We start from the raw sequence: 24,743 nt of genomic DNA on the forward strand, positions 1-24,743 counted from the left end.
TAGCACTTAAATGCAATGCAACCCTGTGAAAAATATAACGATTTATCACCACTTTTTAAACAGACCTCTTGTCTTGAGTCTGGATCCTTCTGAGCCACATCTGACAGAAGAGTCACTAGACAGAAGCTGAAGTTGTCTGCTACGGGGAGAAATTCTGAGGAGCAGAAAGTTACACAGACACAGTTGAATTGAATGCCTCATAAGGTTGAACAAAAGAAAAGAAATAATGATAAGCAGATTTGCCAAAAATGTAAACATCAAAATTAGAGCAACAGAGCGTTACGTGGAACAGAAACAGCAGTTCACAATATGCAATTCAAGTATAAATTAACCCATCTGTCTAGTGTAATATATCTCAACACAGTACAATTAATTAATAAGAATTGCTAGAAATTCTACTGCCACAAGTAAAAGGAGTCTATTGTAAAACTAAAAGCTTCACTATAAGAGGATTCTTCTTACCCTTTCCTTTCTTTCCTGAGCTTTCCTCGATCCATTGGACCCGTGGCAGCCCTCTCAGTAGGCTCAGCAAGTAAGAAACAAGTATGTCTTTGTGCTGCAGGAGTAAAACAAATCATTACACACCACAAACAAGTGCACTCTGCAGCATAAAATCAGCACTTTTGCATGCCTGACAAGCACTGACAGATCAAAACAACGAGGTTATCTCACACAAGCAAATCTGGGTCAAAGAAAGTGTATCACAGCTTTAAAAATAAAAGTAAGGCATCCAGCACTATGCTGTCAGACAGAATGGAAGCTTTCCCAACTGTGTCTAAGTGTGATGAGGTTAGAGGCTTACACGGCTAACTGCATGTCTAATCGCCAGATTAATCAGATTATGAGAATAAGCTTATCACAGGGATACATGTAGTCAGAGGAGAGCACAGGAGCAAACGTGGACTAATAGTTCTAATACAATATTACCATTACTATACCTGTGAAACAGAGTTTGATAAGCAGTTAGGAAAATAGAAAATTAGTATTGTGTCAATATGCAATGCCAATACTTCACTATCTAATGAACTAAACTATGAAATCTTAAATCCACTGTATTACCAGAACAGCTTGAAGTAAAATGAAAACACTGAATTCAAAAGGCTAAACTGCTCAGCTTTTTACTGACATCCACCCACCTGTAAGCCAGATTCCACCAAAAACACAGCCAATGCAATAACAGCATCTCTGCGACGCACATCCAGAGTGAACACACCACGGACTTCCACTGGACACATACATTGCAGCTTCTGAACCTAAAAGGCCAAAAATAAATATTAAAGTAACAGTCCAGGCTGCTAATATTCACACATCAAGCTGATTTATCTCACTTGACAGCCCAGTGTATTTGTGTCACACAGCATATGCAAACATAACACTACAGGATTAGACAATATGTCAAGTGTTAAAACCTGTTTGTATACTGAAAAACAAGCATGTGTTACCATCCATAAGTCAAAATTTTGGGGTTATTTTCTCAAGTATTAGCCTTAATGACTTGAAATTTCAAGTTATTTTCTAATACGTATAACTTACTAAGGAAAAGTTTTTAGATACCAAAAATTTAAATTTTTAGATAATTACCAAAGATTTGGACTTACAGATGGCAAAATACTTTTTTTCAGTGGCGGAAGCAAACTTCCAGATGTTTCAGAGTGAGTGTGTGGTTCAATGAGAGTAATATTTGTTAGTCTTACACTGTTCAATTAAATTCTACTACACTAATAGAGAGAAATCCCCAACAATCAGACAACCCTCCTATGAGCAAGCAAAGTAGCAAGTAGCAAAGAAAAACTCCCTTTCAACAAAAATAAACCTCAAGAAGAACCAGACTCTGGGAAGGGCAGCCATCTGCCAAGACAGCTTGGGGTGGGGAGTGGGAAACAGGACAAAAGACACTGTGAAGGAGAGCCAGATATTAATAATAACTAAGGGTTAAAAGTAAAGGGAGATATAAACACAGGGAGAGTGAAAAGAAGAAGAAGAAGAAACAGTGCATCACGAGAAGCCTCCATCACCTTACCCTATTGCAACTAAGGGATGGCTCAGGGTCACCTGATCATCTACCGGAAGACATCTGGAATCTGTACACTTCTATGCACACTGTATAACCCAGCAAGCAAGCAAGATACAAGCATTTATGATATCTGATAAAGTGGCAGGCAGTTTCCTCCCTACAGCTCAAACACACAGTGGAACTGGGCATTACATAACATAACCCATGATAGCCCTTAAAGTTACAACTCTTGGTGACAGCTTTTTGATAATGGCTTCATTTGTTCCCTTCTAACCCTTTACTTTCATTTACAAAATTTACCCATTGTTTTTTGTTTTTCAAAATTAAAAACCTTTCCTATATTGGTAAGACCCAACTATCAATCTGCAACAGGTTTCCAACTATATAACACATGTAGGCGGATTTTGGTAGCAGTAAAGACAAACAGAGCAGCCTGTGAATGAACTCCTGTCTCAAAGATTTCTCTGTAAACCTGTTTGACTGCAGCGCCGATCAAGCTTGACCGCTCTGTCCGTCCGATGCAGTAACAGGCACCACACAGCGACGCCACTTTCCTCTGCACTGCCCACTTTTCTGATTCAGTGTTTTGGAGACCACTGCTCGCGTTTTAGAGATTTCTAACCACGGAGACTCGCACACAAGCATACGAGCATAACTGTTAAATGTTAGCTTGGTTGTCATGTCGTTGATCAAAATAAGCCACCGCCTGTGCGGAAGCGCAGCTACACCCTGAACAACCCTGCCACTGCTTCTAATTACTAACATGGTTAATTATTGCGTGTTTTTGGAGCTCACGCTTGTTTTCTCACCTTTTCGACCGGTGCGGGGCGGTGAGCGGCTAAAGAGCGGGCCAGCGACAGGACTGTGTTAAAATAAAAACCCCTCGTACCACCTCCCATTACGGACATGTTTACCCCTACATTAAACCAGCGCAATTCATCGCTGAGAGGAAACAAGCGAGCGGGGCTGACTGGGAGAGCCGCAGTACGGCAACTCAGCAGGGACATTTCTAACAGGGGCTCTTCGTTACCGTAGCAACTCACTCACAAAGGGCTTGAAATAGATCAAATTAAGCAAATGTATGGATTGTAGTTATATTATTTACATTACAACCTGCGTGGGTTTTTATCAGTGAGTAACCCCATTATCGCCCTGGTGTGCGTTTCCTTTACGCAAGATCAGCTGTCGCGAACGTGTGTGTGCAACGTCATCAAACGTGATAGGAAGAGTTCAGTCAGCTGATAGAGCAACAACATCGTCTGCCGCGGCTTCTGTGGTCAAAGGTTTGTCTGTTAAGTTAATCGTTACTGTGTCTTTTTTTATTATTTTACACTTTTAGACAGCATTTGTTCAATAAGAGAAAACTGCCTGTGGTGACTCTTGCGGATGTGGTCGTTTAGTTGACTGGCAGTTAAGCTAACGGTTGACTAGCAGACCAACACCCCGGCGATACATCAAACATTTCTTGACTTGCAATACTGTTTTATTTTTCTCCTCTCAATATAACACAGCAGGTATTGTTGCAGATGATTCATGTGAAATACGTTGACAAACCTAACTCTTGCTCGAATTACTTGTTGGACAACGTTGAAGTTAGCCGAAGCTAACACGCTGGAGCTTTCGTAATCGCACGAGTTCAGACAAGTTTCGAAATGAACAATTAACCTTCTTTTATCAACAAAAACGTACTGTTTTAATAAAACTAATTATTATCTAAATAGCAGATGTATTATGTTACGCATCGTTTAATTATTCAGCTATCCGATCCCAAAATATAATAAATAACGTTTCTTCCCGACGAGGTACGATCTATCCATCGATCTATCCATTTTCCTATTCAGTTCATGGAATTCAACACGTTGTGCCAAAGAGTCTCCTATGTGTTAGCTCTGCATTTCTCCCTATGACTCCTGAGATGGGTTCCAGTCCACCGTATGACCCTGAATTGGATAACCAGAAGAAAATAGATGGAATGGCTAGATGTGTGTGCAGCTGATCTGCAGATGCCTGTCCTTAACTGAGCCTGGTTCTGCCGGAGGTCTCTTCCAGTAAAAATTGAGGGCAGGGGAGGGGATCCCCTTTGGGTTATCTCTCTACTATTATAGGCTTTACCTTGCAATCCAAAGCACCTTGAGACAACTGTTGCTTTTGCGAATTTAGTTGAAGTCAAGATAAATAACACTCAGACTGTTTGAAGGATTTAATCAGTGAATAAGTGAACTTAAAAGATTATCAAGTTTTGGGAAACAACGTTTAAGAGGCATAGTTGAGATGGTTTTGATATATGTGCAGAGGAGGGATATTAGATTCATTGGACAAAGCATGTTAAAGATGAAGCTGCCAGGCAAGAGGAAAAACAAGAAAACCATAGAGAAGATTCATAGATACAGCAAAGGAGGACATGCAGAGGGTTGGTGTGGCAGAAGAGGATGCCAGGGAGAGGGCCAGATTGTGGCAGATAATCTGTTTAGGGAACCCCTAAAGGGAGCAGCTGAAAAAAGTCAAAGATCATCAAGACTGGAACCAAATATCTTATCTTTTATTAACCTGTTTATAGTTTGATTGTGTTCCAAGAAGTTGTTCCAGTTTTAAGCAATGTAAAATCCATTATTTACAGGTAACAAAAACTCCTTGTTGTGAAGAAAAGCTCATTCTTAAACTGCATGTAACTTGATGCTTGACGCTTATAGTCCTTTAGCTAAAATTACCAAAACATTTGTTTCTGCTCCACAGATGGCCTACCCTAAATCCCACAACCCGTTTGCAGATGATGATGATGAGGAGGAGGATTTCAAGCCTAAAAGTAGGGGGTTTGATGACGAGCCAAGTGACAGTGGGTTGAGTGAAGCAGAGAGGAGGCAGAGATGCCTCCAGCAGGAAGTGATGCGTACAGCGCAGTCTGCTGTGGATAGCAGTTACCGCTCACTTGGCCTCATCTATGAATCGGAGAAGATGGGTGTGGAAACTGCAGAGGTATCTTAAATGAATAAGGTTCACACTACTATACAAAGAATTGACACTGTCTGTGAAAAGGTCATAGTCAACAAAGAGTTATTTTTAAAGGCCCCATCTTCCCATACCTCATCCTGAATTAGTCTCTTCTTGTCTGCAGGAGCTGATGCGACAGGGTGAGGCTATAAAGAGGGCAGACAAGATGCTGGATAACATGGGTCAAGACCTGAAGACCAGTCAAAGGCACATTAACAGTATTAAGAGTGTGTGGGGCGGCCTTGTCAATTATTTTAAGGGAACGCCAGAGACAAAGCCACCACCTGAGCAGCCAAAGGCCTACAAGGCCAGTGAAGGGTAAGTTTGTTTTTATTCTCTGTGTCAGTGAGGTGTGGTAGCATCATCCAGTTTTAATTTCTGCATGTGTGAACTCCTAAACAAATCAAGGAGTTCTGTGATTTAGAGGACTTTTAATATATTAAAGATTGATATGCTGTTATGTGTAGGGACAAGTTATCATATTTTACAACAAAGCATGAAAACAGTTACTCTGAATTTGTGTTAAAGTAATGTTAACTTCTTTTAGAAGTTCAGGTAATTCATTTTTATTTTTTACTTTCATGCGTACAACTTGTTATTGACCGTCTCTCCCAAAATGTTTGAACAATTCTTATCTGACTTTCTCAGATTACAGACTGCCTTGTCCAGCAGCAGAGAAAATGAAGATAAGTACCAAGCTAGCCACCCCAACCTAAGAAAACTGGATACGGGAGGTAAGTGCTGGAACAAGAACCTCAGCATTACGGTATCTTCCCACCACTTACTGGCTCTCACTATTTCTTACTTCATTGTTTTAGGATTTGGAGCTACTGCATCAATAGATGATGGCTCATCTCAACAGAATGGATACCCTAAGAACAGATACCTGAAGGAGGCTCACCACACTCTTGACAAAAATTTGGGTAGGGAAATTCTGCACTTATTTAGTTACATACCACGTTTTTATATAAAGTTTGTCTGCTGTAATTGAACTGATGTCTTTTGTGAATGTCTTAGATGAGATGTGTGTAGGCTTGGGTAGACTGAAAAATCTTGGGCTTGGTCTGCAGTCTGAAATTGATGCTCAGGACGACTCCATTGATGCTCTGCTAAATAAAGTGGACAAAATGGATACAAAGATCCACAACACAAACCAACAGATGAAAAAACTGTAATAAACACTTGGATTCAACTCAAGGAAACCAAAACTGACCGCAGATCATCCTCTCACCTGGGCCTTCATTTTTTTTCTCCACCTCCTTCTTTTAAAGGAAAGACTATTCACTGCTTGTTTTGGATGTTACTGTCTGTCTCTTTCTGCACTGGAGTTGTTTATTTTCTCTGTTAAGTTTCTCTCAAACTCTATCTGAATGTATGTAGTTGAACTTTCATTGATTCCATTCTGGTTTTATTGATCACCTTAGGTGTTTAATTGGCTGTTGGTTTGCTCATCATTCGTGCTGAACAAACAAATTCTGTTACAAATGAGGAAATTAATTTTAATGATTAAATATTCACTTAAAGGAGAGTAACTGGATCATTTTTTTGTGTGACATTCATATGTCAGTGCTAACTGTGATTCCTAGGCCTGCCACGCCACGATTATTAAAAAAAAAAAAAAAAAAAAAAAAAATACAAGCAAGCAGCTAGCCTAGCTCAAGTCACATTTGCCTTATGTGTAATTTGTATGTACAGTAGACTAGCTTTTGAAGCTGTGCCAAGTCCATGTCACCACTGGCACCGCTCACCATGTGAAGCTTCCCTCTGACATTTCTGAAATTTGTTTTTGAAGTTTATTCTTGTTTTTGAAGGATTTGATTAGCCTTATATAAATCCTGTGTATTTATGGTTATTCATTGAATGCTGCATTATTGGACAAATGATGTGAACAAGCTCATGTTAATATAAAAACTGTCACAGAAGGAATATAGTCCTTACTAATTATTGTTGTATCTTCCATTTCTGACAAAAAGAACCACTTTTCTTAAGTAAAACACAACGCTATTCTACTAAGGTGATTAAAAATATGGTTTTATGGTTATGTCTTATTTTTGCCATGTTTATCATTTGTTGTAATCAAGTCTGCATAGCCAATAAAGCGTATAGAACAAGTCTGAGATGTCATGTTTATTGTTTGCTACAAGTGAAGCAGGAAGCCCAAAGCACCACAGAGGGGCGCCACATTCCCAGGAATTAATTACTACAGTTTCTCTAGATTTTTGGGTAGTATGTGTCTTACTTTTTCATGGACCGAGAGCAAGAGAGAGATTTGGTTTGTTTTTGTTTTTCAGATCAAAGAAAGGATTTTGTTAGGAATTTACATACAATTCACAAATATAGTCTATTTGTTTCCGTTTTCCTAATTTTGTCATTTGAGGATGTGTGAGAGTTTGTTGTATGGCTGTGTACCACTTGTGTCATGCTCAGCCGTCTATTCATTATCATTCCTCTGTGTTAGACCAGCTGCTCCTACAGAGGCACCAAGCATTTATTAGGATAACTACTAATTACAGTACATGCATCCTGAAACCACATGCAGGCTATATACAAAGAAACAGAGGTACCAGCTACCCAAGGGCCCCAAGCTGAGACTCTGTGCACATGTAGTGCACACATACAAACCAGTAAACAAAGCAAATGGAAGTGCTGGGTAAATGTGGCATCATTAGCACAAGACATGGGGAAGAAATCAAGGAACAAGGCAAGGAAAACACTATGAAACTTTGCAATTAAATGGAATAAATATTTTTGCATGTGCAGGATGAAATGTTGAAACAAAGTTTTATTATCATCAGGGCAATGTCAAATGTGAAGTTAAGATGGTCGTGCAGTAGCAGAAGAAGGGGCCTCAGGCCAAGTCCAGCGATGCCACCAGTAAACGGAAGTCACCTTTGGGTTCTTTCCCTTTACGCCCTACACTGGGGCCAGGAGGGCTTTGAACAGCTGTCTTGTCAAAAGTAAACAGTGGCCATGCTGTGACAAAAGCCACCAGTGCTGGAATGCCCCCCTTTTCAGTGGCTGTAATCCCAGAACACACTGCTGTCGGAGCCCATCAGGCACCGGGCCAGAGATGGGCCTTCCTGCCCTTTGCAAAGCAGGTTAGCAGCAGTGGCAGAGCAGCACAGGGGATGCACTGGTCAGGCAGACAGCACTGCCGCTGTTGTAGTACGAGAAAATAAAGAGTTGTGCTGACGAAGGGGAGTTTAGTAGTGAGCTAGGATGAGGAATCAGGGAGGAGAGCAGAGAAAGGGGGGAGGAAGGCTGGAGAGATTGGTGGAGGAGGTGAAATTCAAGTACTTCTGACATGAAGTAGCCATGCACTAGTGTTTTTTAAGGAATTGATGTGTTGGAGTCTGGTTGTTTCACATCATTGAGAGCCAAACCAGCCTGAGCTTTTGTACATAAAGATTTACCTGTACATATGATGCGACTCATAACATTGGTCATGTTATGAGCATTCACCCTTGTAACAGTGCTAATTCATGCTTAGGTGGAGGCTGGAGCCTATCTGAGCTTCTACAGCATAACAGGTCTATCACAGGACCTAACATGCATGTCTGGGGACTAGGAGGAAGTCAGAGTAACTGGACAAAATCCATGCAAGCAAAGGGAGACCAAGCAAACTCCACACAGAGGAAATGGTTACAAATAAAGTTAGAATTATGGGGAACAAAGAAGCCTCTGATAATGTGGTTTAATTGGTATTATTTATGTGACATATGGTTGGAAAAAAATTAAAAACTGCCAAGAGTGACAAAAAGCATAAGCTTTGTAAACATGAAGAGTTGCAGCCTTTCAGAGTGAATCTCAAGGTTCAAACATCCCTTTCACCATATACACTTAACTAGTCTATATATCACCTAAATGAGGAGGCAAACTGGCTATCAGAATATGCAATCCGCAAAACCAAACCAAATACCAGTATGAAGATACTTTTACATATGACGTAAGCTGCCACATCTGTCATGTTTCGTCTACACATAATTACACATAGTTTATATACATATACACAAAATTCCCGGAATTTACATGACAAGAACATACCCCAAATTTCAGTAGAGTGTAACAACAAAACATGATTATACATATTAGTTGTCATTTTGCTTGTCGTCATCCCATTTACAGCCCACGCAAAAATGCCAAGAATGCCAGAAAATATGTTAATGGACATGTTTGAGTTGAAATGGTGTGAAATGCTGCTTGTAAACTCAGGAATATACTTATCAGTGTCATGCTGATGATAGTAGTTACTGCACAGGGGAGAAGTCAGATATGTTGTAGGTGTGTAAAGGAAAACAGTGGCAAGGATTTGCAAACTGAATGCAATGATGCAGTGAAATCCACACATCAATAGAAATACAATAGAGGGAGATATGGCGGTATAGTTTTCTTTATTTCACTAATGGACAGTGTACAGAAAATGCTGTGCTGCACTTATAAAATTACCACATGGTTTATAATAAATAAACACACAAACACAGACATGGGGGATGTAAAGAGAAAGTAACAGGTTTCCATAACATGACTGCACCTGCCTTCTTCTTAACCCAACAGCAAAAGAGATGCAGGAATTTATGCTGTGTCGTTTAACTCAAGAAGGTAAAGCTGTAGTTAGTCTGTATTTTATTTGAGGGAAAACACAGAGTCAACAGAGACAACAAAAACAGAACTGAAAAAAGTAAAGGAACTGTAGGGAGCGCTGGGAGGAGATTCGGTTAATTAAAAATATAGGAGTTGGCTGTTCACAATATTTATCTTGGATCATACTCTTCTGATAAAACTCCCCCGTGAGCAGGGCGAGTAATCATGAAGCATTTTTTAAGTCTTGGACACAAGACAGACAGAACCACAGTGAATTCGCTTATATGGCTCTTTTTCCTCTCCAGCAATATTAAGTCTAAACAGATGTGATTGATCTCCGCTATGAGTCATGTTACTGAAAACATCTGTGACTGACCACCAGAAGAGGCAGACATGAAGGAGACTTGAAATCTAAGCACCTGAGAATCAGTACCTGATATTCAACTTTGCCCTTTGGGATAAAAAAAAGATACAACATCAAAATACTGAGCGAAGGATCCTAGTTTGGATATGACTTTGATGATCAGTTTTAGTATCTCCAAAACCACTGATGACTTAGGACTGTTTGGGGATAAATGACAGATGTCTGATGTTTACACTGTTGGATACAAATTATTGAAGCTATATAGACACATATACATTACATAAACCAATCATAAGTAGAAAATGTATAAAGCAAAATAATATATTTCTATATTTATACATTATGCATTAGAAAATGCACTTGTATTGATGGAGGTAGATAGCAAAGACTCAGAGGTAAAAAGGCAAATAGATGCTGTGCTTTAGAGGAGAATTACGTGGCTGTAAAATCAGACGTTAAATGCAAGAATTTATGTGTGCTTTAAGAGTTTATACAGTACAGAATATGAGGTGAAAGAAAAAAAGTGGCAGGATGCTGCTAATATCCTTGAGTTACCCATCCAGTAATCTGGATTGGAGGGTCTGGCTTGGCTGGCAGGGCTGTCCTGCACTTGGCAGGATGCTGAGAGTAGCGTGCCGCCTCAAACAAAGAGGAAAGAGTTGTCAGAACACTGGCAGCGCTCAGAAGAAAACTGTCGAATCCAGGAACCGTGACAGCCCGCGACTGAAGCTGCTGACCAGAAGGTCCTAAAGAACAGAGGAGCCCATCAGGCATGTAACAAATTCCTTTTAACTTAAGCTTGAGTTAGGAATGTAATGGATGAACATATCTTCAGTTATCTTTCAGTTAGCTTGTTTACCTGGTGCCCCTTACACCATCGCCTCCACAGCGATCTGACTTTGCCATGGCATCACTTTGACACTCCACACAGACAGCAGTCTCTCTCATCAGTCGAGCGGTCCACAGTTTGAGTCTACATGCCGCGCTAGCCTGTTTCACTTGCAGATGCACACAGTAACTGCAAGCAAGGGTAAAGAAAGGGAAAGAAGGTGTCAAAGTAGAAGACTCTGTTTACCTGCATTCATTATCAAGTCAAAAATATAATGCTCAAAGGCAAATAATATATTTGAGACTCAGAAACACATCAATGAGCCAGTCAATCACATCATTCATGCTCACATCTGAAACCAGAGCATTTCAAACAGAAAACACAGATGGAAAATGTTCAGATGAAGAAACAGGGGCATGTGCCAGTTTTAAGCTTTCCAGTTTCTGAAAAATATCCTGCTTTGTTTAAAGTTACACTAATGGTACAAACAAAGTATCTCTTCTTTGAATTAAGAGGTTTTACATATCAAGGCATAATAATCATCTGGTCCTTAGCTGGTCTTAAAATTAATTAAATACAACCTCAGGTGAATAAAATGTGACATATTACACTCTGTCTTTGTTTATTTAACAAAAATAAAAGCCAACATGCAGACGCACTGTGTGATAAACTTATAGCTTCACCCCAAGATCAGACTGTGCAATGCTCAGAGAAACTGCATCTCAGACTTTAAAGTTCTCAGTTAGAATGCTAAATGTTAAAACTCGTGACAATACAATCAGAAAAAGTCTGAAGAAATATGGATGGTTTGTAATGGTTGACAGGGAAAAGCCTCTTCTCTCTAAAAGGAACGTGGCAGCATGGCTTAGTTTTGCAGAGCTGAGATGTTTTGCACATCTAAATGCAGCAAATCAGCACAAACGCCTCATACCAACTCTCAAGATATTGCTGCTAAATATGCTAGAAACAAGCTATAAAATCGTTGGGTGTGCTTATTTTTCACATTTTGCTTCTTCTTCTTTGTCTTTTCACTTGGTGCTTTTTAAATAAATAATGACATGGAGTAATATCTCATGCATTGCTGTTTATCTGACACTGTTTTATTCCCTGATACTTAAAAAATTAAAATTCAAAAAAGTGTACTTTACTTTTATCGTGACTGTATCTGGTGACCCAAGTTTAATACTTTAATTACTTAACAAAGTAAAAATTTGCTGATAAGTAACACAAGTGATTCACTTGTGTCTTGATCGCCTGGATTATCCCATCGTAATCACAGCTCAGTCTGCACAGTAAAAGGGACAAATAAAGTCTTGTTTTTCTGATAAATGGGTTAATTCCGCTATTTATTTTGCCACTGATTCAGACAGGTGTGACAAATATTATCCAAATTTGGGTGACTTGTCAAAGAAAACATGAAGTTTCCCTTTATTTCTTCCTCAGATTATTTCAGAAATATTTCAGAAAGTTGTAAATATGTATGAAATCCTTACTCTATTTGCCTGTAAGACATAAAGTATATGTCTGCATGTCTGTAGTGGGATGTCTCTGCTTTGTTTCCTTAACTTTTCCACAGTGAAACCTTCTGTTAAATACTTGTTTTTTTGACTAAAATTTCTGTCTTAAAAATTCCAGACAGATATTATTTTCTTTTGCTGAGCTTTTACAAGCAAAATCGGCATAACAGCCTTGTGTTATGGTCCATCCTCCCTTATTTTATAATGACCTCGTCTTAATGTCCAGTCTCTAATATCCACTAATATCCAGATTTAAATATACATCCAAAGACAACTGATCATCATTTCACTGTTGTCACTGTTAACCCTCACTTCTTCAATTAATTTCAAAGACACCACTATTAATATACCAGATGTCTGTGTGAAATCGCTCTTACTCTGTAAAATTCATGCTGAATCAATGCCATTTATGAGTAATGCACTCCCAGTCCCCTGATGTTTTGTTTCAGTCAAAACAAAAGTATCCAATGTCCATTTTAATTACTGAGAAAAGCTGTAACCTGTCAGGAAGCCAGCTCAGATTTTTTCCCAGAGAACATAATGAGAAGATTTGTAATCAGCTTAGATCAAAGATCAAATTTATACAGCGAAGGCTTTTCTTTTTAAATTGATTACGTCTGACTTATCAGGAAAGGTCAGCTCCTGATGCAAATATTCAATGACAGAGTTCATGTTACACACCCAAAGTAATTTTGAGGACGTGCTTGCTATAGCAACCTCAGTCTTTGCCAGTATTCCCGAATCTTTTGGTGCTCAGAGTTGACCTTTAAATAAAGGGAAAACTGGGGAAAAATATGGTATGAACCTGTTGTGAAATCCACCAGCCTTGGAGTTAGCGAAAGCAAGAAAAATGTTGAATAAGTGCCTTTATTCTTGAGTGAGATGCATCTGAAAGTTTGCTGGCAAGAAAAGAAAGGTTACTGTTTGTATTATTACGGTGATGGTATGAACTCAAATATGCATATTAAATATTTAATCAAAAGTTCTACAGCAGTGCTGACTGACCTGCCAACTATTTTGTAATTCACAAAAAAAAACTGTTTAAAGAAGTTCCAGCTATAATCAATGCTGAAAAAATATTTCAGACACAACCAAAGCACTTGCAACTAAAATGTAGTTCAAGCTACTGAAAGTACACAAAAGATTTTATATTTTAATAAAATCTTTTATGTAATTTCTATGTAATAATTTCGCCAGACAAAGCCGTTAACCATGACTCACAGGCTAAAATAACTCAAGTAAATTACCAAACATTTAAAAAAGGGCATCTGTAATCACCTGCCACTGCCCCGACAAATCCTACACTAGAGACATGAAACAAAGCTGGTATCTTGCGGTTTGATATTAAGGCCTTACCTGGCCTTCTCCTCCTTCATCAGCATGTGTGGTCTCCTCCAAGGGTCCTTGAAGTTCCTCTTGAAAGAATTAGGCAAGATTTTTGCGACTTCTGGAAGTCAGGTGTAAGCACGGGCAGATGAAAATTAAAAAGAGGGCAAATATGTCTAATAAGCTGTTGCATCCAGTAAAGATCATACTTATAAAGGCATCTACTGTTTAATCTGAGCAACTCAGCTCTAAGGTAAAGTGAGTTCAGCTTTCCTTGTAAGTTTTCAAAATGTTTTCCTGTCTTCAGGTTTTTTAATTACTTGGAAAAGTGCACAGCTGAAGACAGAATAGAAATATCCTTTATTATTCCTCAGTGGGGAAATTCAGTTGTTCCATCAGCAAAGTGACAGGCAGATGGAGCATGCAGACTCAAGATTTGTTTCTTACAGCAAAAGAAAGTTAACAGTTGTCCCAGATAATACCAAAGCGCTTGTTTAATTTGTAACAGTGCTAGTGAACTGAACTCTGTAACATACATAAATGCAGAAAAAGTCAGGCTGTCACCTTTCGCGGTGCTGCATATGGCGTTGTTTCCGAAGCATCCTCGACGTTGTTTGAGATCAGGACAGGGTGTACCTCCGTTTCTAGGGGGAACAGATACTTGGCGACTCCTTTCCGTGCTACCAATTCCACATGAAGATGTGCATGATGACCAGGGACCCCATGATCCCACCACACAGTCAATGGCTGCTAGGGAATCAGAAAGCCATAGATTAGCTTAAGATTGCAGGAGTTAAATGGATTATAAAGTAATATTTCTTCATAGATTCTTCAGTGTTACTGGTTGTTTAATAAAGTTAGGGGATTCAAGGTGAGATTTACATTTATTTAAAAAGACTGAGGTGTTTAAGAAGAAAAATACCCTTCTTTCTGATATAGTAAAACAAGAGGTCTAATTATGAAAAAGAATTTATCTGTAGTCCAGAGGGAGCTGCAAACTTTCCCCTAATCTTTGCTGTCATGTACCATACAGCTTAAAGTGTAGCTGCAACAGATGCCCTGATATAGACTTTGATGCCAGTCCACTGAACATTTACTTGGGTAGGTAGGTGGCGAGTGACTGGGTCACTACCATGTACTTATTTCAGATCAGCCTAACCCCAGACTCAGGAAGTCTGCAACTGAGGTCAAATGTGGGGGGACCATTTAAATAAGAGGCTAATTTTGCATCCTGTTCTCTCTGGTTTCCCTCTACCCCACGCTTACACGCAAACACACACACGGACGCCCGTGAACTCAGCACGCCACATAAACACAGCAGTTTTAGTAATCATACTTCCTGTTCAGTAGGCTGATTTAGTTAATTACATCAAGCAAAGAGGAAGCTGTATCACTTAGATGACTGCCTTGATCAAAGCCCCAAAACTCCAGCAGTAATCAAGAGCTTTTCAGCACAGAGATTAAATAGGAGCAGACATTTTAATAGTCTTGTTTTTACAAGGAAGGGCATACTTCACAAACACATAAACAAATCAGGTAAGTTCAACACAACAGTGAACAGCTGTAAGCATGTATACACCATAATATTTTTAGAAAGCCTGACATTTGTGGTTTAGAGCTTTTTCTGTTTTCATCCTTTAAAATAAAAGTTTGTGACAATAAGAGCAGGTGCACCCAGCTTGAAGCTTGTAGACGTTGGTGGTGAAATTACAGGGAATGGGCGGATAAATATACCATAACTGAATCTAATCCTCCCTCTTCATTTAATCTCCCTTACACTGTCTTTATAATAGACACTCACCCCACTATACAATGTCGTGAGTGAATAATTATGTGTGTGAACATGAGACAGAGAGAGAGAGAGAGAGGGAGAGAGTGCTTTCAAGATGCCGCCTGTTTGGTTCATTCCCATGGTCCTGTTGGGGGTTCGGAGAGGAGGGGGGGGCAGCTGCCTCAGTGACACAGCCGATCCACAAAGCCACAGTGGAATCTCTGCATTCCTGCACATTAGTGCTGCCCACCTGACACTCGCCTTTCCCAGATCACCACACACAGCAAACAATTTCTGTCTGATAAATCATCCCACTTAAACCTCTTCTATCCTTTCCCTAAAATATACAGGCATGCTCATTTGCCTCTGTAAACGTGATGAGATACATGCACTTTCTTAAAAGATTACTCAGGGTGGGATGGCATTAGACACTACAACCCTATCAGCTTCCTACCCTTGCCTCCTCCACCTCTTCTTATCCTTGATCCTGTCTTCTTGCCTTTCCTTCCCGCTGCTACATCCTCTGACGTTCACGGGCAGCTTTCATGCCGCTGTTTTCCTTTCTCATGGTGGGAAAAACACAAGCAAGGAGTCCAGTTGAGGTATTTGCTTCATAGCAGAGCGTGCAGTGAAATCAATAGGGTTGGCTAGTTCCCACACCCGGAGGAGAAACAGCTATTATCCCTGTGATCGACACCGACATACACATAAGCAGGACTAAGGCCCTGTCTGGGAGTCTCAGCCATTTGGGCTGATTTGCCAGAGGTCAGAAGGCAATTACCAAGCTGTGGTGGTCCCTCAGTCTGCTTCTGGCACAACCAGTGCAACAATTCCACCACCCACATGTCAACCCTGCTGACAGTCTGACAGCCTAACCCACATAGTCACTCTTGTCCCCTGTTTGCATTGTTAATGAGAAAGTCTTCAGTTCGAAAGCTTGCCACCACCTCTGACCTCTGACCCCAATACAGGAAACAAATGGCACTTGTTCCCAGCATGTTCAGCTTTTGTCTTTTGGCAAAGCTGATATTTTTAACAGAGTTTCTGAGATAGATTTTATATGTGCGTTTTCTTATTTTTGGAGAGCAATTTAACTGCATTATTCTGTCCAGGTTAAATCTCTTTTTGTAATTTAACTAATGATATTTCTCTATTTTCTGTTTTCATCAAGATTATTTTCACCAGTTTACCGTAAGTGTCATTAATATGGAAAACAGGGAAGTCGTCCGTTTCAGTGAACCAGCAGCACCACAGTACAAATCTGGTTGCTGTCAAAGTTTAAAGTGAAAGGACTTTGCTTGTCTATGACTAATTTTTCAGGCAGCAGGCAAAGCCTCAGACAGCATTAAACTAAACAGAACCAATGACCAATGATCCAACATAAGCACTTTTATCTCTCAACTTCTGCCAAACTCCAGTCACTCTTGTTTCAGTGGGATAATAGCCTTTTGGGATGGCATTCCTTTGCCTTTCCTTTTATTCTCCTTGAATTCTACCTCCATTTTAGGGTCTCAGACCTGCCTGCCCAATTTGCTTTATCTTCCACTCCTTTTATTACTTTGTCCCCCACACTCCCTTGTTCTTCCCCCCCATCTGTCTCCTTTTTTTGGTTCTGAGCTTCACTCACTCACCCACCCCCTCCCTTTCCTTCCAGCCCCATCTCTTCTCTGATGAGACCCAGATGTCCAGCTGCTCTGGAGGACCACTGCACCTCAAAGCCTCCACGGTCACCCTCCCTTCCCTGTCTGGGCCTTGGTCCCATCAGACAAGCCTTATAATCTTCACCAAAACAGGAACCTCAAGCCTGTTAATAGGAGTTGAGAAGACTGGACTGAGCCCTAATAGCAGGTGAAGGTTTCCTATATACAAGCAGGAAGGGCGGCCATCTGCTGCAAATGGCTGGGGTTGAGGGGAGAAAGACAGGACAAAGACATGCTGTGGAAGAGAGCTAGAGATTAATAATATCTAATGCTTAAATGCAGGAACTTGTATAAACACATAGTGTGTGAAAAAAAAAGGTAAGTGAAGAAGAAACACTATAACAAGAAAGAAAAAGAAGAATTACAGTTAGAGGCTTCACAGATAAGGCGATCTTTGTCAGTCTGTGAAACACGATTAAATTTTTCCTTTCAGGAATGGAAGCATTAATAAAGTTGGGTAGATTACTCGTGTAGTTGCTTCAACTGAGCTTCGGATTTGACATACACTAAAAAAAATGGAAGTGCTGACAAAAAATAAAGATTATCTTTGTACTTTTCGTCAAACAAAAAGGTTCTCTGTGTGAAAATGCTCACTATTTGCTCACCAACACCATTAGTCTGACAAAAACCTTGAAGCTGCAGAGGGAAGAAGTCTAGAAAAAGGGAATAATGTACTGAAATTACCTTGACCTTTACCTGATGATGGGTGGACAGAGTCAAACACAGCAATCAAACACTACAGACAGCCAAGGCAGGAGTTTCCCTTTTCAAGCCCCCTTCGATTTAGTGATACGCATATGCACCTTCATTTGTGCTTACAGTAAGTGAGTGAAAACTGTTAATGCCCTTCAAGCTCAGCAGTGTTTTCCTGTCAAGAAGAAACCAGATGCTGGACATCAGATTTGCAAAATGTAGCATGTGAGTGCCAAGAGGTGTTTAACATATTTGTCCCAAAAAAAAAAAAAAAAATCCAACAGCTGGCCTGTTTAGTCTACATTATGTAAAGACATTCCCTACTAGCAGAACAGAGAACATGTGGGATGCAAGGAAGAAAAAGAGGGAGTGAACTTAGGTGGAAAGAGGGAAACATTGTGGCATGACAACATACTGCACAGTGCCCTAGAGAAAATAAAGAGAAACAGAGAGGAGAGAGAGAGATGACTGATGAGCAAAAGTCTCATGTACCAAATGCAGAGGCTTTAATGTATTTTCCTGTTAGGGTGAGAACCACCAGAGGCTGCAGCAGAAGAGAGAAGCTGCCCCTTCTTGCTTCATACTGCCCCAAATGATCTCTAGAGTCAATGAAGAGGAATGGGAGCTTATCGTAATGGGAACCATAGAGTTAAGACTGAAACTGGTGTATGAAAATCACTTCTATAACAGGAGACAACATCAAAGTCCTTCTGGAAGCAAGTGTTACCACGCTTCAACCATCCTTTAATGCCTCTGAGACCTTATTTGGCAGTTGTTTGGGGGCATTATCCAGTTTAATTTCATACATGAATGGAATAAACAGAGAAATCTGACAAAACCAACTTAAAAGGTGTGCTGATTTTGACCAATACAAAGTATGTCTTTAAAAACTCATTTCCTCCTGGTAGTTAAATATCTATCACAATCTTTGCCGATGCAAAAACCTTTCAAAGATTTCAAATAAAGATTTGGCACGTCTCTATAAAATATAAGCAAATTTTCTGAGGTGCTGATGCCAGAAGCGAAAGCTCATTGTTCCTTGGTTCTTAATCTTACTGTGAGATTTTTTCCTTTCAGATAAACATTAATTAGTGAGAGGTTTAAACGTTTACTTTTGTTTGTGGCTAGAATAATAAAAATGGTGGCCAACAGCTCGACCTGCTAAACCAGCCAAAAGATGCCTACAAGTAGTTTTTGCTGTGAGGTGTACATTTGGAAATTAATAGCCTGCAACTACTGAAGTTATATAAGCCAGACTGATGACCAAAACATGAAGTTCATAAAATAGAAAAATCATGTCAGCTTGCTATATGTTATAATTTCAATCCCAAGAAATACTACACGAAGTTGGAAAGCTCATCTAAGCATAAGAATACAAATCCATAACTCATTCTCAGCCTCAAATTTAACCAGAAACTGATTTTTGAGAGTTTCCATCTGCAGAGATTCCTTGAAAAGATAATATATTTCAAAGTTTTACATTTAAAAAACATTTTCTATCATCCTTTCCCTCTACAAAGTGAATTGATACGGTAGTGGTGCGGGGGGTTGCAGTGTCGCCTTGCAGCAAGAAGGACCTGAGTTTGAATCCAGTCTGGGGCCTTTCTATGTGGGGTTTGCATGTTGTCCAGATCTCTGTGTTCTCACTGGGTATCCTGGTTTAATCCCACAGTCCAAAGACATGCATGGGGTTCGATTACTTAGTGATTCAAAACTGACTCCAGGTGTGAAGGTCAGCATGAATGATTGCCTGTATTAGCATTGCAACAGATTGGCGACCAGTCCATAGTACATCCCACCTCTAACTATTATCCACCTGTTAATTGATTAACCCGTGGATCCACTATCCACCTGTTAATCAATTAACAATTAACAGGTGGATAGTGTAATTTACTTTAACTGTTTAGTCCATCTATAATTATTCTAGTTTACGTTTAGCTTGTGTGTCAGTTTTATATTAGGGTGTGTTGAGTTCACTGCGCCTTTTATAAGCTGCCCAAAAATCCCACAAACTGTGAGGCTGATAAGGTTTCGTCCACCTGAATGAGCCTGGAACCTGGAAACATCTGCAGGGAAATCACAGTGAATGAAACATGGTGCTGGAGGTATTAGGTATATAGATATCTACTGCTTTTTCAGACAAACACAATAGTGCAATCACCTGCAAGGTAACACGAAGAAGAAAAGAAAATATCACCTAACCTTTCCGTTATCAGTGCATTAAATGAGGCCATCGCTGGACTGTGCATGAACTGATTGTACTGTATGTGGTGTCAGCTGCATTTTTTCCACTAACACAGTTTGTCTTATGTTTCTACATCGCTTCTCTTAACAACAATAAAGTCTGTTTTGTGCCCTTGCTCACAGGTTGATTTTGCTCAATCATTACTTTAACTTGTACAGTGTCCTTCTGTGTTTACACACAGTTCACACTCTTGCCAAATCCTTCATTTTAACAACATCTCTGAGTGTTTATATCCATGTTTTTTTCTGTGTCTGCTCTGATGTCACCCACTCAAAGCACTGTGTTGAGCTCCAGCAAACAGGAGGTAATTACAGCCTCCAATAGTGTCACACACAAACTGCTTGATGTGTTGCAGAGCTTCAGGATCAACTCTGAGTGTTAAGTGGGTGAGGACATATCAGGGGGCTAGGATGGAGCAGAGCCAAGCCTGACGATAAATGCTGTGTTTTTACTGTAAAGATTTTCAGATTGCATACAAAATTTTTATTGATCCATGTGGGTTCATTCTTATGTTCAGACTGTGAAATAAAAAAATAAAAAAACTGCACAGAGCAGCTGTGAGCTGTGATAAGAGCTGAGATAAGAGGCTGTTACAATGACGGCTCCACACTAACCTGAGCTGATTTCCTGTTAACATTCAGCTTGTCAGACACATGGATCTGGTTTGTGAATGGCAAAATGATGTTTCTGAATGGCAATCTAGCTGATTGTTAAATTAAAAAGAAATCTGGGTCTGTTCACAAAGTGTTGCTTCCTCCCTTGCTTTCAAAAAGTCACATCTCTGGTTTTACAAACACTGTAGAGTTTATTTATTTAGTTTAAAAAAATCCACTTTCTGATGTTTCCATAACAATAAAAACAGCTTGGCATTGAGAGCAAAGCCAAAAGAAAAACTCATGTGTATGTTAATCTTAACTCTTTCATGTGCAATTTAAAGTAATATACTGATGTTTATGAATACTTTAGCTTATCTACCCCCATTTCAATTTCAGTCCAACATTTCCACCACGCTGCAGTAAAGGACCACATCACTACAACGGTACTGTAAACAAAATAAAAGCAGACATGGCACTTACTGAGATGAATTGCTTCACTTGAGCATATTTAAAGACAAACAAACTCAAGTCTAATTCAGCCCTAAATTTACATTAAAGTACTTTAAAATCTGTGTGACTGATTGTTACCGAAACTCAATTGTTTAATTTAAAGTAAAGAATCCTGAAAATGCAAAAATGGCTTAAACCTAATGATGCAAAAGGACTGAAGATGCAATAGGGTGAAATCAAAAAAGGAGATTTTTTTTTAAAAGTAGAAGAAAAAAACCTCCCAATGTTTGGAAATAAGCAGTCCTCTCTTTTCTAAGCCCCTCCCACGTAACTAGAACCAGCATAAGCAGGTGGCTGAAAAGGGGAGTTAATACTGACCTTTGGTTTCGCATTGGATTCAAAATTCTTCTCTCTACTTGTTTACTAATACGTCTTCATTCCTGAATAATCCTCTTCATCCTTCATGCTACTTTATGCCACCAGCCTGATCTGTTTTAAAGACATTGAGTGAAGTCTCCTGTCATGGCCTAGCTTTTCTAAAGCCTGATAATACAGCAAAGATGAAATGCTGGATCCTTATTCCATTTTAGATCCCTTGTATTACCATATGCTCCTTAGCTGAGCTTTAACCTGTACAAAAACTAGTGTAGCTCTGATAACTGCAGTATTACAGCTAAAATTGATTAGCAGGTGTTTATGGGCTCTTTATAGTAAACAGTGAAGTCTAATGAAGTGTATTACAACTGTCCTTGTGTTAGTTGTGTACACAGTTTTAAGTTAGTGATTGAAGTCTGGATGGGGCAGCCTATTCACATCACAGAACAGATAAAATACTCAAACCAGCTTGTATATAATAGTGGGATTGCTCCACAGTTTAAAAGCTCTTTTCCCTTTAGGACTGACCTCTCAAGTGTGCTTAAGAGGGTCACATTCTCAGGGTATTTATGCCAGAGAAATCTCTTTGTGAACTTGAGTAGTGCCAAATACTTCACTATAAGAGTTGCTTTTGTTACAGGTCAGAGTGTTTCCTGTCTGTCACATCTAAGACATAGCTCCACTGTATTTCTGACCATCTTTGGCAGTCTGTTTCCATGGTGTCTGTTCCCTCATTTGTCCATATATAGCAAAAGCCTGGTTGATGATGGGGGGTTGCCCACAAATACGTTTTAAGGAATAAGCAAATGAGTGTTTCTAATATAAGGTCATTTTTCTGGCTTTAAGACGAAACTAATGTTGTTATGGTCTCTCAGACCATTTAATGTCCAGGCTGTGCAATGTGAAGCTGTGATGTGAAGGTCATGAGTCGAAGCTACAAATGTATAACCACACAAGGCAGACAGTAGTCACCTCTCGCTGGTCACTTAAAACAAAGAGCCATATTGGGCATATTAAAAACAGCTACGTGTAGTATGTCTCACTCCCTACGTGTCACCTCAGTGGCAGCCATCCCTCCCCAAAACTAAACAACAATGAACAGCAGCAGTCATTGGATAGGATTCAAAACATATATACACTACATACCTTATTTCTTCCTCGCTCTTTGAGCTTTCAAACTTCAAATAGACAAAACTGCTGTTATCTGATATCAAATGTCAGCGAGCACAACAGAGCAAACAACTCACCAGATATTTGGCAAACGCTCTGATAGTCCTCGCAACAGTCTCTTGTTTTCTGACAGTAGGTATCGCAGTAACACGCTGTTTTCCTCCTGGAGTACTCAAAACATTCGTTGTTCCGGCCGGTGCAGCAGTTTGGGCTCTCTCGCTCCCTGCAGCCTGCTTCAGCCTGTGGGACAAATTCTCCGCAGAAAAATGCCAAAAATCCCCAAACGACAAAGCCAAGACGCGCTGAGCTCCATCCATACGCTCCCATGACGGAAATCTTTCTGGGATCACTTGCTCCACACACGCTGTTGCTGCTCTGTGCTGTTGTTGCTTTTTTTAAAAAAAAATAATAATAATAATCAAATAATGTTATTAAGGTGAAATTTGTATTTTCTATATAAAATCCAAGTGCAACATGGTCCTGCTTGTGCAGAAAACGAGGTATCTTCTGTGTAAACGCCTGGACGAACAAGTGACGCGTAAAATTTAAGTGGAGTCGTGCGCGCTCACTAACTCCTCTTTTAGTGAGCAGGACACCGCCCCCAAGCTACTGTTCGGTACTTACAGACTTACAGCACCAACCTTGCGCTCTCTCTCTAGCTTGTGTGTGAGGTTTCAGATACATAAATAAATATATGAGTTTCAAAATATTTTGGCCCTCTGCTGCTGCCAAGATTACAATGGAAAAGTAAAATAAGCCTCAACGAGGGCCTGTATAAGGTCTGGAATCAGACACATTTCAATAAAACAGCTGCATACACCTGAAATGGAAAAATGCATGCTACGCGATTTCTGTTGCAGTGAGTGTAAATATTGTGTAACAGGTTTTTGTCCATATCAGCTCTTCCGATCACAAAATCGAATTCAGCACCACGGACAGCGGCCTGGTCATTTGTTACGTTAAAACTAAACGAAAGAGAAATCAACATTCAGTCTGCTGCCACCGTGCAATTTGACGAGGTCCTTTTGAGCCGCAGCAACAAAATAATGTCCACTCATGCCGAAGAACTAAGTGCATCCATCCCGCTGAGAGAAAGACTGGAGAACAATGAAATTACTTTCTCTTCACTGGCTCTGGCTGGAGAAAAACAGCCATGGCGGATACTGTAAAAGCACAAATGCAAAGACAATAGCTTTCCTCCACTTTAGTTACGGTCACAAACGTATAGAAAATGCTGGATCTGCAACTCTTTGTCCTGCTTTTGAATCCAGCGGTATCTGATGTACAAATCTGTATGAAGTATTCTAAGGAGTTGCGAGTCCTTTTTGGAGCTTTGCTTTATAATAATATAATGCATTGCTTTATAACCATGAAAAGATTCAAACATGTTTGCCCTCGAGAAATATTTAAGTAAAAAGTTGTGTGGGGGGCTGGGGTTAGGGGGGCAGTAGAGTGACACATAAACTTGCGCTAATTCTTTGGAAATGTTTTTCATTAAACATACTCAGTTCGTTTAACCGCCTACAAGCTGCAAGTTGGCAACACAGTCAAGCTACTCTCAAGAAACAATATATTTTTTTATTGTTTATTGCTCGTTGCCGAGCAGCAGAAAGGGAGAAGAAGAGGAAGACAGCGTTATGATGCCGCTCCTCATAAAGCCCTATTGTGCGCACTCGAAGGGGCTGGGAGGGGGGGAGGAGGGGGCGTTCTCGTCGGTGTGTACACGTGTTTGATAAACAGCGCCCCCTAGTGCTTAAAGCAGATGAAATGTGTAGTATACAGTACTTCAGTTCATTTCCTTTGAACTATATTCATGTATAATCACCAACTTGAATAATCTGTTTTTGTGATAAAGGTGCAAAGTTTAGTTTCTGTCAGGAAAAACAGCATTTGGCTGTCAATGTTTCTTTTAGGTTTGTTTTTGTTTTTTGTTTGTTTGTTTGTTTGTTGCCCTGAGAAAGAAATCAAATATCCACTGTGATTGAAAATGAGTGTGAATCTGTGTGGAGGCCATAAATGCAGGATGTGTAAGATAAACGTATACAATGATGAGAATGAATTACAGTAGAAACAGGAGAAAAAGAATTAATAAAATCAGAGAAAAATGTTTTTAGATCCTGAAAT

General features: G+C 39.8%; 3 protein-coding genes across 5 annotated transcripts in view; 1 reads left to right on the top strand and 2 right to left on the bottom strand.

Moving 5' to 3' along the window:
* The window catches only part of pi4kab (phosphatidylinositol 4-kinase, catalytic, alpha b), a 29,672-nt gene extending 26,683 nt beyond the window's left edge, over positions 1-2,989 (bottom strand). For both annotated transcript variants that reach the window (XM_040050454.1, XM_040050453.1), the window contains exons 1-4: positions 2,824-2,989; positions 1,137-1,253; positions 463-556; positions 66-154 (exon numbers count right to left, since the gene is read on the bottom strand). In XM_040050454.1, the coding sequence (XP_039906388.1) occupies positions 66-154; positions 463-556; positions 1,137-1,253; positions 2,824-2,922 (399 nt within the window). In that variant the 5' untranslated portion in view covers positions 2,923-2,989. The remainder of the gene's footprint in view (positions 1-65; positions 155-462; positions 557-1,136; positions 1,254-2,823) is intronic.
* A 139-nt stretch (positions 2,990-3,128) lies between these two features.
* snap29 (synaptosome associated protein 29) lies at positions 3,129-7,114 on the top strand. Its single transcript, XM_040050459.1, has 6 exons — positions 3,129-3,297; positions 4,748-4,987; positions 5,127-5,320; positions 5,651-5,736; positions 5,821-5,925; positions 6,020-7,114. Exons 2-6 carry the CDS (start codon positions 4,748-4,750, stop codon positions 6,175-6,177), a joined length of 783 nt encoding a protein of 260 aa, XP_039906393.1. The 5' UTR covers positions 3,129-3,297; the 3' UTR covers positions 6,178-7,114.
* A 2,766-nt stretch (positions 7,115-9,880) lies between these two features.
* si:dkey-178e17.3 (somatomedin-B and thrombospondin type-1 domain-containing protein) lies at positions 9,881-23,215 on the bottom strand. 2 transcript variants are annotated; one of them, XM_040050458.1, is made up of 5 exons: positions 22,697-23,215; positions 14,184-14,366; positions 13,650-13,740; positions 10,807-10,965; positions 9,881-10,693 (listed from the first exon to the last, which is right to left on the bottom strand). In XM_040050458.1, exons 1-5 carry the CDS (start codon positions 22,944-22,946, stop codon positions 10,588-10,590), a joined length of 789 nt encoding a protein of 262 aa, XP_039906392.1. In that variant the 5' UTR covers positions 22,947-23,215; the 3' UTR covers positions 9,881-10,587. The 2 variants fall into 2 exon arrangements, with proteins under 2 accessions (XP_039906392.1, XP_039906390.1); XM_040050456.1 differs by having other exon boundaries at positions 14,184-14,369; positions 22,697-23,214.
* Positions 23,216-24,743: the final 1,528 nt, after the last annotated feature.

The sequence above is a fragment of the Simochromis diagramma genome, unplaced genomic scaffold, assembly GCF_900408965.1.
Source record: "Simochromis diagramma unplaced genomic scaffold, fSimDia1.1 OVJJ01000131.1, whole genome shotgun sequence".
Classification (NCBI taxonomy): domain Eukaryota; kingdom Metazoa; phylum Chordata; class Actinopteri; order Cichliformes; family Cichlidae; genus Simochromis; species Simochromis diagramma.

Coding starts and splice junctions, on each gene's coding strand:
- si:dkey-178e17.3 (XM_040050456.1), bottom strand. CDS start 22,946: ATGGGAGCGTATGGATGGAGCTCAGCGCGTCTTGGCTTTGTCGTTTGG. Junction 10,966..13,649: donor ATGAAGGAGGAGAAGGCCAG/GTAAGGCCTTAA, acceptor CCTTGCTTGCAG/TTACTGTGTGCATCTGCAAG. Junction 10,694..10,806: donor GATGGTGTAAGGGGCACCAG/GTAAACAAGCTA, acceptor TCTGTTCTTTAG/GACCTTCTGGTCAGCAGCTT.
- snap29 (XM_040050459.1), top strand. CDS start 4,748: ATGGCCTACCCTAAATCCCACAACCCGTTTGCAGATGATGATGATGAG. Junction 4,988..5,126: donor TGGGTGTGGAAACTGCAGAG/GTATCTTAAATG, acceptor TCTTGTCTGCAG/GAGCTGATGCGACAGGGTGA. Junction 5,926..6,019: donor CACTCTTGACAAAAATTTGG/GTAGGGAAATTC, acceptor TGAATGTCTTAG/ATGAGATGTGTGTAGGCTTG.